The sequence below is a fragment of the Eretmochelys imbricata genome, chromosome 10, assembly GCF_965152235.1.
Source record: "Eretmochelys imbricata isolate rEreImb1 chromosome 10, rEreImb1.hap1, whole genome shotgun sequence".
NCBI classification, from domain to species: Eukaryota; Metazoa; Chordata; order Testudines; family Cheloniidae; genus Eretmochelys; species Eretmochelys imbricata.
Window position 1 is genome coordinate 14,985,431 of NC_135581.1, and position 12,767 is coordinate 14,998,197.

The 12,767-nt window shown below is 41.1% G+C and overlaps 1 protein-coding gene across 6 annotated transcripts in view; it reads right to left on the reverse strand.

Annotated features, from left to right (window-relative positions):
* TRRAP (transformation/transcription domain associated protein) overlaps nt 1-12,767 on the reverse strand; it is a 154,257-nt gene that overhangs the window by 39,793 nt on the left and 101,697 nt on the right. For 4 of the 6 annotated variants that reach the window (XM_077829206.1, XM_077829204.1, XM_077829203.1 and 1 more), the window contains 4 exons: nt 5,625-5,853; nt 5,075-5,340; nt 4,443-4,543; nt 505-706 (listed from right to left, as the gene is read on the reverse strand). In XM_077829206.1, the coding sequence (XP_077685332.1) occupies nt 505-706; nt 4,443-4,543; nt 5,075-5,340; nt 5,625-5,853 (798 nt within the window). The remainder of the gene's footprint in view (nt 1-504; nt 707-4,442; nt 4,544-5,074; nt 5,341-5,624; nt 5,854-12,767) is intronic. The other 2 variants (XM_077829205.1, XM_077829202.1) reach the window with 1 other exon arrangement.

Sequence of the window (12,767 nt, forward strand, 5' to 3'; positions counted from 1 at the left end):
TTGCATAGTGGACTGGAAATGCAGCTGGAGGAGCAAGTTTAGTCCCTACAACACTCCTGCAGTATAGGATGGATTTTGGAGAGCTGGAGTCCAAGATTATTGATGTAGTTGCCCTGTGCCTCAACAGCAGTAGTAGCAAGAACCATGCAGATTGGGGAGGTTGATTTTAAGATCTTATACAACAGGAAGTGCCCTTCATCTGGACTCTCGTGGCTCTGATTGGAAGAGGGGCCAAGAATAGCCTCCTCCTTTATGCTGGGAGGGCTGGGACCTATACAATCACTGATGCATACTGCATTAGACTGAAATATTGCCAGGCAGTATTACTTACTTTCTGAGGCTTATTGAGCAGTTAAAGTTGTAGCATAATGTGTAAACCAAACCAAACGTGTGTTATTCATCTGTGCTGTCCTCCTCAATGCTGATGTCCCAAGGAACAACTTGGCTCTTATTATGCAGCTGTACCATAACCATTTCTTAAAAAATACATTTTCTAGGTCTTACCTTTGCTAAGTATTTTCTTGATTTGCTCTCATTCTGATGGCGACATGCATGCAGGTAGCAAGTAATGGCAGATACTCCTAGGTGCAGCTGACGTTCTTTCACAAAGATATTCTCCAAGTAGTCACCCCACATTGCCCAAGCCTTCACTAACACATCGTGCATCTGCACAGCTGCAGAAAAAGCTTTATTTGCTTCTTCAGACCTGCAGGATTATAGTATGTGACTAATTTGAATATTTATTTTACCTTAATAAAAACTAAGCTGCGTAATAAGTAGTAACACAGTAATCACAAAACATGGCACTCAACCTGGTTATTTTCTTAATACTGAACTGCATTTTTATTATTCAGTTCTCTAGTAATGAGGTTCCCCCTCCCCCACATTTCTAGCTTTCCATGAGCTTTCTTATGCAAAGCTGAATGTTTATTAAAATAAAAGTTTCATAATAGGAACACCGAGATACTGTTAAAAGGTCTATATTTACCACCACTTGAAAAACTGAAAAAAATCTTCCTATTAAAAAAACCAACAACCAGCCAAACAGCCTGTATTTTCAAGCAAACTCTCCTAGCAAATAATGAATAGGGAATTAAATATAACAGCCTTTCTTTAGAATTCATCTGATCCTGCCACTTAACCTCTCATCCCTTGAAGTCATGATCATCTATCTCCTAATGATCTTCAAACAAAGTTTGAATTAGTCTCCGACTACAAAGAGGAAAATAATGACAATTCACTGTTTATCACACGTGCACAGTATGTCCCTTGTGTTTAATTTCCTTCGGGGAATTCCACATGCCTCCCCTCATTTTTCGGCAAAATTCTCTCTCACGCTTGTTTACCGAGCGGCAGGAGTGGTATAAAACTGACCCAACCCTAGTTGATTTCATTTAGCTAGGCCACATGGAAAGCATTTTGTCCAGGCATGATCTTTAGTTGGGGGAAAAGAGAAGCAAAAGCTAGTTTTCCACATTAACATTTCCCCCAAAAAGCACTTCAGTCAAAATTGAGACTTGCTCCCGTGTTGCACCTGCAGAGCAATTCTGCTGTGTCTCAGAAGCAGGGGAAACGGATTAGGAGCAAAATCACTTTCACTACTGTTGCAAGGCAAACAAGCAACACTTGTTTGCAATACTGGCGGAAAGAAAAGGTGGGGAAATAACATAGGAAGGGTGGAGGAAGGAGCAGCCAGAAATATTTCTCCATGATGAACAGAAAGGCAATGGGGGGAGGGGGGGGGGAATTGGGAGGAGGTGAAGGGGAGAAGTCGGATTGGTAATGTATTGATACCACATCCAAATTCCTTGTCCAGCACATTGAGGACTTGGAAATGAAACTCACAAACAAATGTGAGAGAGATTTTTGCAGAAGAATGAGGGGAAGAGTGTGGAATTCCCATACTGAAATGAATAAAGCCACCAAATCAACGTGATCGGAAAGTGACTCCTTCCATCTCTTCACAGCCAGAACATGTGGCTTTCCGGAGATTGAGGAGGATCACAGATCTCTGACATATACTTTAATTTTAGGAGAGGGGAAAAGTGAAGGTTTTGGCAACTAAAACTGTATTGAATTCACAGAGTCATAGATTCCAAAACCTGAAGGAACCACTGTGATGTCTGAAAACTACTCGTATAGTGTAACAGATTCCCTGTGTAGTGTAACACAGGTCACAGAACTCCCCCTAACATTGATAACCTTAAGACCTTAAATATTTCCCATTCTGATTTCTTCCCCAAATACAGAAGGTTGTGCATATGCCAATTACCCCAATATAAATTAAACTCTTGAATCTGTATAATATGGTGCACACACTAAATACATTTCAAGTACATTAATAAATAAGAGATGAAAGACCTCACTTCGGCATCAATTTTTATCCCTCTCACATATGTACTGCAACACTGAAATGAGGAATCTTTCAAAGCATTTTGGGCTTCTTTGATATAGAAGTGCTCGAAGATAAATACATTCCTCTTACTAGATAAGTACTGGAATGAACAGTGCTATAGTTAAGTATTGCTTGTGTTTCTCTATTAACAGTGAACCTTAAAAATCTCATTTTAATACAAAAATATGAATATTCAATTCAGAAGACTACCCAACTTGTAATTATCTGTAGCAATACAAAACCTAAGTGACCAATATTAGGGAAAAAATCACGATGTAAATGAAAATAACCTTGCCTGTCAAATAGCTTATTAAAAACTAATTACTCTCAATATTACCCAGCCACTTATTTTCCTCCAATAGCTTTCCATGTCCTAAGTTGTGCAGTCTTGGAACAGATTACTATGAGAGCAGTCTGATAAATGACTCTCTTTATCACTATTTTCCATTTCTACCGACAGGTTTTGTCCCTAGTCTTCCCTTTCTCTCCTCTTTCCTGTATTATCTATCACTCTGATACCACCGATGACTCTTTATACTACCTTTATCACCTTGTTCACAGAGTGGGCGGCAAAGGGGGGATGGTACACCCACAGGTGACTTAACTTCCAGTTCAGTTTATAGGCAGCAAAGAATTCACTCATTCACTGAGGCGTGCCATGCAAAACTGCCACTTTCATTTTGCTAATTGTAGGAGACAAATACATTACTGAAATTCTACACTTAATTTAGTATACTTTTGCAGAAAAGGGAGAAGAGTAAATATCTTATAATTGCATTTAAAAACTTACTATTCTACCCCATAAATCTGCTTGGATTCTAGACAGACATCATTAATTATTTATTTCATCTGCCCCCATTAAAAATTTAAACTGCCTAGCTTTCAGATGAAGTGTACAACTAAGGCCCATTTGTGGCCATTAAAGATCCTCTTTCACTTCCCATCAAAGTAATTACATTCTGCCCTGTTTAAAATTCCCTGTAGTTTCCATCGGGGAAGATAGTCATCATTTCCTGCCCTGATCTGTTATGTAGTGTTGCAGTGTACAGTTTAAAAGCTGATGAATTTCACTCAAGGAGTGGCTACATTGTACTGATAAGTGAAGTGATTCCCCTACATAAAGCATGCAAGAATAATGCCTTTTTAAATGGGTATGCAAATTCCTGCTGAATTCTACTGAAACTGCATAGGTGCCACGGGACAAAATTTGACCTATAGCTTGTAAATTAGTTTGCCTTCTGGATTAAAAGTGCCGTATCTTTCCCAACAGTAATAAAACACTTATTAACATGGAGGGTGAAAAACAGGTGGCAGGTATCTGTTTAAAAGGAAGCCTTAGAATTTAATGTTTTTAATCTGCTACAGGCAAGACCTTTGCAGTGCATATCAAGCTTTCAATATGATTATTTGAAAGGAGTTTATTATATGGCACTGTCATATTGTGTGATTCAGACTACTTAGACAATTTGCTGTATCTCGTCACCATTGTTTCTTATTCCTTTAATAGCTATTATTTAAGAAAGGGATGTACAGTGAACAAAAGCATACCACTTTTGCTCAGCAGACAGCTCTGATTTTATGGGTTGAACAGAATTTTTTCATAAGTGAACTGTTTTCTCAAAGTAATTCTTGACCCAAAAACTTAATCATATTAATGTCTCCTTTTTTGGCAGCTCCCATCTTATTATGATATTATATTTGTCATACAAAACAAACTAGGCAGAGAACTTCTGAGTCCTAACCTCACTGTGGAGCCTTGTACAAGTCAGTTAACTTTACTTTTTCTCAATATGTAAAACTTCTCTAATAGAAGCAGTGCAAGGATTACTTGACCTAGTTTTTCCACAATATTTTGAAAAGGTAAAGGGACGTGTATTACTATTAAAAACCACACAGAAGCTAAGTATCAGTATGTATATTCATTTTTATCCTGATTTTATACTGGTTTAACATTTGAACAACTTAGCTGCTTAAACATTTTGTTGAAATATTTATGTTGCACTTCTCCCATATGCATGCTGGTATCTCATCCAACCAACATACTTACTTGTTAATCTGAGCCAAGAACATTCCCTTCAGTGCATAGAACTCAGCCGTCATCTCCTTGGTGAAATACTTCAGATTAGTAGATTCAATAACCTCAAGGCCCTATTAAACAAATTTTTATGAAAGAGTCTGGTACAAAGAATTCTGTATCAATAAAAGGAGAAAGCTTCCTAAAAAGCTGCCAAAATAGAAATTCTCTTGACGTTTAATAAGCAACAATCTGTTCGAATTCTTAAATAAATAAAAAAATGCTTTCTAAAAATCTAAACAGATGCAGAATTTTTTTCAACTTTTCTTGGCCTTTATGCTAAATTCTTTATTGGGTCCTATCCCTTGCACTTGGTAGGCCATGAACTGCCTTTTCCACTTTTAAATTTCACTAAACCTAATACTGTATGTCAGTTTCTTTTGCTTACCATCACATTCCATTTTTCTTACCCATTTAACTCACTCAGTTTCACTTTAATATTTAATGTGTGACTATTCATCACACATACAATAAGTCACTCAAAACTTAGTTTAAATCTTCACTTCATCCTGTGAGTCTTTTTTTCCCCCCTCTGCACACCTGATGGCAGATCAAACCCTCAAAGTCCCCAGCAACATGTCTTGACACAGATAATACAAACATACCTGCATACACTCATTTTTGCCCATGACTCCTGCCAGCTGAAGGTAGCATTTGACTTGCTGCCGAATCTTCTGAAAACAATCCACAATAGGCACAGTAGGGATAGTATGAATACGACTCAATATGTCCAGCGCTACATTGACCAGTCCTTGTTTCCGAGCTATCTTTCCATACTGGATAATTGCTGAAGCGGAAGCATGAACTCCCAACATAGCATTATTGGAACTGGGATCATGCTGAGAGCTATTTTCATAGGCAGTTACAATGGCTAGAGAGACAGAAAGTAAAAAGTTACTATAAAACAAACATTATACAGAGAAAATACACATGAACAAATGACTTATGGAAATTTAAGATACTCAAACTTTTTTTTTAGCTTTGATAATGTATGTTTTAGATGCAAAATATGCAACATTTTAAAATTAAGTTCTATTTCAAATTGATCATTTAAATATCAAAATCAATTATATTCTTGAGTGCTTGAAACTAGAGAATGAACATACATTTACAAAAATAAATATTTTTAAAACAGTGGGTGGTCTGGAAAATTACATGATGAATGCATGCTGGACCAGGCAGTTTTACCCTGGTAATGATGCTGTCTCCACATGAAAATGCTGCTCCAATGGGATAAGTCATCTGACACAATAGGTAACCTGTTCCTCCAAGTCTTTACGACAGTCTTCATATCATGCAGGCTGTTATTCCTCCCTAGATTAGTTGGCTGCAACCCTGCATTTATTTGTGCTGCTTCCTGAAGTTCTATGATTTGCTGTGCTGCCTAGAAGGATTAAGGAATATGAATTACAAGACATAAAATCTTGGTCACTAAACAAGGAAGTCCATCTTAAGACTGCAGCAATACAGACGTATAAGGAGCTGTCCACACTGTTTTATCAGATGAAGATATCCACCAATAATTTGATTAAGTCACTTAGTACACAGCTGAGCTATTTATATTCTTATTTTGCCAAACTGGTTATTGATGAGATAGAGGATTTCATAACCTCTAGTGAAGACACACAGTCAATAACCAATTTAATTATTAAGCCAAAAGGTAGAATTAGCATTTTGAGATAAGAATTTCAATAAACGTAAGATCACTGACACCCTGAATCACCACCCTGAATCACCAGTCTAGAGACTCAGTTCATGCCAGAGGTGATGTCTTAAAAAAAGGTTTAAAGTGCTTCCCTACACTCTTCGGTTCAAAATTCCAGTAAGATGGTTCAGATGTTCATCTTTTCCAGACAGGCAAATCAAGTACCAAGCACTTCACTCTGTGCATTCCTGTCTTTCTGAGGAGACCTAACCATTAACACCATGTACATTCTGAGTGGACATTACTGACTGTAGCTATTTTCCTCTATAATAGTATGTGTTTACCAATATCTTTGGGGGAAAAAAATTGGGACCAACCTAAAAGTTCAGGTAACCAATTAGCATGGCTTCTCATATAGGGCAGAACTAACAATAGAACTTATATTTATTTTATTTTGTCTAAAACCCTTTCAACAAGTCTTGCATATAAAATTTGTGCCTGTAAATACTCATTTTTCATAAAAACCAGAAACAGTAGAGGTGGTGAACCTGCAATTTTTTGCATGTTCTCCAAGTTTTATTTTGCAACAGTGAGTATTTTTTTCCATACATCCCTAATCCAAATGACAACAATGGCTGGCTGGCTAGCTAGCTGCCACTCTAATCACCAGAAAGAAAACCTTTAAAGTTTATTTAGATTTTCATATGATTCAATTATTATTACTGCTTGAAAACAAACAAACAAAGTAATTCTGACTGGAAGCCTTCTCAAATACAATCTGAATTTATATCAACTTTAGACAATCAGAAAATAGTAGAGAGCACCCAGTTTATGATAAAGTAGCAGGTTGGAATAAAAGTACTGATCCTAAATCAACGGAATGCAAACTTTTCATAGAACCTGTAAAAATAGTTACTGGTCCTTCCTGAATTCCACAATGAAAGCATAACTGCATAAAATACGGTCTATGCTTGCTTAAAACTAAGAAGACATTTCAAAAATGTGAACATTCATAGTATTTAACCAGTTTAAAAGTGACTTTTACAGCCATCCAGCACGCCCAAATCAAGGAAAGGAACAAACAGAAGATGGCAGCAGACTCACACCTACAAGAAAGAGCAGACATTTTGTTGAACTTCAACAATCTACAGAAAAGACCCAAGCTCTCTACTGGAATTTAATCATCTATAGTGCAATTAAACCAATATACTATCCTCTAAGCTACTTCTCAATAGATAACATTTGCATTCACTGTTAATCAACTCAATAAAATAACTGTTCAAAAATCATTCCACATTTACAAAGTCAAATCTCTTGAAACAAAATACATTAAGGAAAGTAATATTTTCCCACAATCATCTCAGTATCAGCTCACACAATAGCTTAACTACTTCCATTCATCACGTAAATTTAATTTTCTTGCAGGTATTTAATCACACACTATCTGATATAAAAAAGTAATTACTGCAGTGCAAATTCATTGTTTGGTTTGTACCTTCATCAATCACTGCCTATTTTATCATTTCTACACTGGGGATATATATAAAAAGATTATTTAAAAATACTAAATTTAACTGATGTCACATGTGGAACCTTTTAAATATTTTATTTAGCAACATTAATCCTTTCATGCTGGAGGCTCTGGGCACTTCCATTGCCAGCCCTGAAAAAAGCTAAATAAATTCCCAACTCTTGGTAGCAAGGAGTTAATTCAATCAAGCCATCCTCCAGATGCAACATTTCAAAGAAATTAAGTGTTCTGCTATTATTTATCAAAACTGTACTCTGACACTCATATTTTAAGATGTAGAAACCTTATGTATTCATTCGCTATCCATCTAATGCAGCATGAACGATTAGGAAAATTCAGGGAAACAGGCTACTGTGTAGGACATGTCCACACAAGCATAAGGATTTCAGTTATGTATTATAGATCTTTCAGATTTAAGATTTTGCTATTTATGGATCATATCCAGTACTAAGAATAAGGAAGAGAGACCTATCTTAACTCTTGCAAAAGCCATAGATCGTAAGGGAAACTTCATAAAGCACATTCATTAAAAATGATCAAGAGAGGGCTTTATACATGAATGTATTGCTTATGTAAGGGGTCAGATTCTTAGTATAAAAACTAAGTCCAATTTATGTGTAAAACAGGTACACCACGGGTAGCGACCCTGCAAGCTTCTTGCCATTGTCCTGGCAACATATCTTACCCTCTTTTGGATGCACTATGTCTATGTGTCAAGGTAGCTCCTAAGCCCAATCAATTTAGGATTTTTTACTAAAATTGCCAACAAAGGTAACGGTGGGTTTTAATGACATGAGGATTTGTCCATTAAGAAATGAACAGTTGGTGCTATCTTTCCATCACTACTGCACAGGGCTGTGGTTGAAACAGTAGCCTAGATGTGAAAAGTTAAACTTTCAAAATAGTAACACGAGCCAATTTTTAGTAATTAGTAGACTCTGTACAACACAAAAATAAGGGCACAAGGTAAAATTTTCAGAAGCGTCAGGAGCCTACGTCAAATTTTACTAAGTGACTGTAAGCATGAAGGATCCTCAAAGCCAATGAGACAGAGTCCTAAGGGCGTAAGTCACTTAGGCACTTTTGAAAATTTTACCCACAGACAATAATTACCTACAGATCATACACTCACTTTTTAGGCAGCTTAGAACTTAAGATATTAAATGGCAAGTGAGTGAACTACAAGAAAACCCAAACCAAATCTTCACAGGTCCGCCCTAAATCAACCCCCTTCCTAAGACTTATCCTTTTCAATGATAATGGCAAACCCAAAAGTTCTGACAGCCTCTTCCAAATCCCACTTCTTAAAACTTCCCAGAATCTTGGCTTCCCAGGTTATTCTGTGACCCAAAGGCATTCAAATCTTTTATACTTCAGGCTTTAGAAGTGTGCCATGTACTCAAGAGTGTGATTAAGCTAGAAAACACAATTTTGTTGCTCATGCTGGCTGGTATAGATGGGGCATAAATATTTTCAATGGCAGTTGAAAGACGTTCAATTTTTAACAAAGTGAAAGAAAGATATTCTGATACTAACAGAACTCTAAGCTCTGTCCTTTGCAGCTTTTTCCTTAAAAAGGTAATTATTTGGCATATGGATGTTCAATGTCATTATTTCTGTCTTTGTGGTTTTTTCATAAGAGAGTCAGGAAAAACAGATCAATAATTCAAAAAAACATTTTGACAGCTAAAAAGTTCCCCTCCTTGGCAGTGGTACTGATTCATTAAAAAAAAAAAAAAAAAAAAAAAAAAAAAAGAAGCATCTGTTGAAGTTCTAAAATATTTATACAGGCAGCTAAAATCATCTGAAAAATGTATCAGGTTTTGATATTTTATACTGCAAGCTGTGAGGTGGGAGTCCTTTTTGGCTATAGTGCAGCATCTATGCAAATTGTGGGAGAGTCAGCCACCACACCAGTAGCCTTCTGTCTAATTAGAAGCTTAGCTTTTCAACCTTCAAGATGTGCCATTCCTTACTGAGTTATGTATAATATCACCAGCAGCTATCATTCCTCTCTTTCTCCCCCACTCAGGCTATTATGACTCATACTTGCTGTGTCATGTTGAACTTATATTGCCCACTCTTCATGGGAGAGACTTTTTAAATTTGTGCAAAATGCCTCACAAAGACATTTCTGAGTGCTTAAAAGAAATGTTCTCAAAAGGTTTTCACAACCCTTTCAGGATATGACAAGAAAGACAGACAGTTAACTTTTCCATAACTGGTGTTCTTCAAGACGTGTTGCTCATGTCTATTCCACAATAGGTGCCATGTGCACCGGTGCAGGAAGTTTTTCCCCGAGCAATATCCGTAGGGGGGAGAGCCCTCCTGCGACCCCCAGAGCGGCGCCTGCCTGGCTTGGCATAAGTGGGGATGAGCTCCCGCCACCCTCAGTTCCTTCTTGCCAGACAACTCCGACAGAGGGGAAGGAGGGTGGGATGTGGAATAGACATGAGCAACACATCTCGAAGAACACCAGTTACGGAAATGGGAACTGTCTTTTCTTCTTTGAGTGATTGCTCATGTGTATTCCACAATAGGTGATTCCAAAGTATATCTGTTAGAGGTGGGTAGGAGTTCACAAGTTCTCAGGACGGAGTACCGCCCTGCCAAACCCAGAATCATCCCTGGCCTAGGAGACTATCACATAGTGCAAGGTGAACATGTGAACCGAAGACCACGTGGCAGCCCTACAAATGTCCTGGATGGGGACGTGGACCACGAAGGCAGCTGACGAGGCCTGCGCCCGAGTCAAGCGTGCCCTCACAATGGGCGGTGGGGGAACACCAGCCAGCTCATAACAGGAACGGATGCGTGAAGTGATGGGCGTAGAAAGCCGCTGAGTGGAAAATCAGCTGACCCTTCGCGCACTCAGCCGAGGCGACAAACAGTTGCGAAGACTCTGAATGGCTTGGTCCGCTCGAGGTAGAAAGCCAGAGCTCATCTCACGTCGAGCGTGTGGAGATGGCATTCCTCACTAGTCACATGAGGCTTGGGGCAGAGGACTGGCAGTAAAATATCCTGACCCATGTGATTGGTGGAGACCACCTTCGGGAGGAATGCGGGGTGTGGGCAGAGCTAGACCTTGTCCATATGAAAAACTGTTTATGGCAGTTCGGAGGTTAGGGCCCTGATCTCTGAGACCCACCTGGCTGACGTGATAGCTACCAGGAAGGCCACCTTCCATGAGAGGTGAATCCAGGAACACATGGCCAGTGGTTCAAGTGGGTCCCCCCCATGAGACGAGCCAGCACCAGATTTAGGTCCCACAGTGGAACCAGGGGCTTGGAATATGGGTAGAGACGGTCCAAACCCTTAAGGAACCGGGCAGTCATAGCATGGGAAAACACCGTGTGCCCTTGCACTGGGGGATGAAAGGCCGATATGGCCACCAAGTGTACCCTGACTGACAAGGGCGCCAGTCCCTGGGCCCTCAGGTGGAGGAGGTAATCAAAGATAAGCTGGATTGGGGCGGCCACCGAGAAAACAGCCTGGCCTGCCACCCACCTCGAAAAACGAGACCACTTCGCCAGAGGATTGGCGAGTGGAGGGCCGTCTACTTTCAAGGAGGATGCGCTGAACCTATTCCGAGCATGTCCTTTCCTCACCACGTAGCCACTGAGCAGCCACGCCGAGAGGTGAAGCGTTGATAGGTTGGGATGGAGGAGGCGGCCCTGGTCCTGAGAGCGCAGGTCCGGGCGGAGCGGCAACTGCCATGGCGAGCTACAGCTAGCCCCGAGAGGGTCCTTTACCAGTGCTGCCTGGGCCATGCCAGGGCAAAGAGGAGGACCCTGGCTTTGTCTTTATTTTCTACAGGGCCCTGCTGATCAGCGGGAACGGAGGAAAGGTGTAGAGGAGCTGGCCTGACCAGGACAGGGTAAAGGCATCGGAGATAGCACCCCTCCCTAGCCCCCCCCCCCAGAGCAGAACCGGTGGCATCATCGGTTCTTCCGGGTCACAAATAGGTCCACCTGGGGAGTACCCCACCTTCGGAAGAGCTGGTGAGCCACCTCCGGGTGTAGAGACCACTCGTGCGGAGAGGAAAAAATCCCTGCTCAAGCAATCCGCCTTCACATTCCGGGCACCCGGCAGGTGGAAGGCTTTTAGGTAGATGTCGTGGGCTATACAGAAGTCCCAGAGACTGAGGGCTTTGCAGCAGAGGGCAGAGAATCAGGCCCTGCCTTGTCTGCTGATATAGAATATCGAGGTCATGTTGTCCATGAGGACCCTGACTACCTTGCCCTCCAGGTGCGAACAGAAGGCCATACACGCCATTTGCACCGCCCTAAGTTCCTTGGCGTTTATATGAAGGGGTAGGTCTTGTAGCGACCACAGGCCTTGGGTCTGAAAGTTCCCCACATGGGCCCCCCAACCCAGGTCTGACGCGTCGGACACCAGCTCCAACGACGGGGCCCTGTCTCTGAATGGAACCCCTTGGAGCATGTTGTTTGGGGCGGACCACCACCGCAGGGAGGCAAATCACAGAGTTTGGCACAGTGAGGACTTTGTCCATTCTGTCTGTGGCCTGGGAGAACTGCGAGGCCAGCCAGAGCTGGAGGGGCCTCATTCTGAGTCTGGCGTGACGGACCACATATGTGCACGCAAACATGTGACCCAGCAGTTGCACACAAGCCCTGGCTGTCGTCACCGGGAACCTTGTGACCAAGTCGATGAGCCCTTTCAGGGTCTCAAACCTGTCTGGTGGGAGAGAGGCCCTAGCCGACGTTGCGTTCAGTAGTGCCCCAATAAAGTCTATGTGTTGGACTGGGACTAACATGGACTTGGCATTGTTTATAAACAGGCCCGGGGCAGTACATGTGGACAGGAGGAGCGCTACATGATCCATCACCTGTGACCAGGAGGTGCCTTTGACTAGCCAGTCGTCCAGATATGGAAGTATTTGGACCCTCTGGTGTCTGAGGTAGGCCGTTACCACTGCCATACACTTTGTAAAGACCCTGGGGGCAGTGGACAGACCAAACAGTAGGACCATGAATTGGTAGTGACTCTCCCACCACGAAACAGAGGATGCGTCTGTGCCCCTCGAATATGTGGATGTGGAAGTGTGTGTCCTATAGATCGAGGGCAACATACCATTCCCTGGGATCCAGGGAGGGGATGA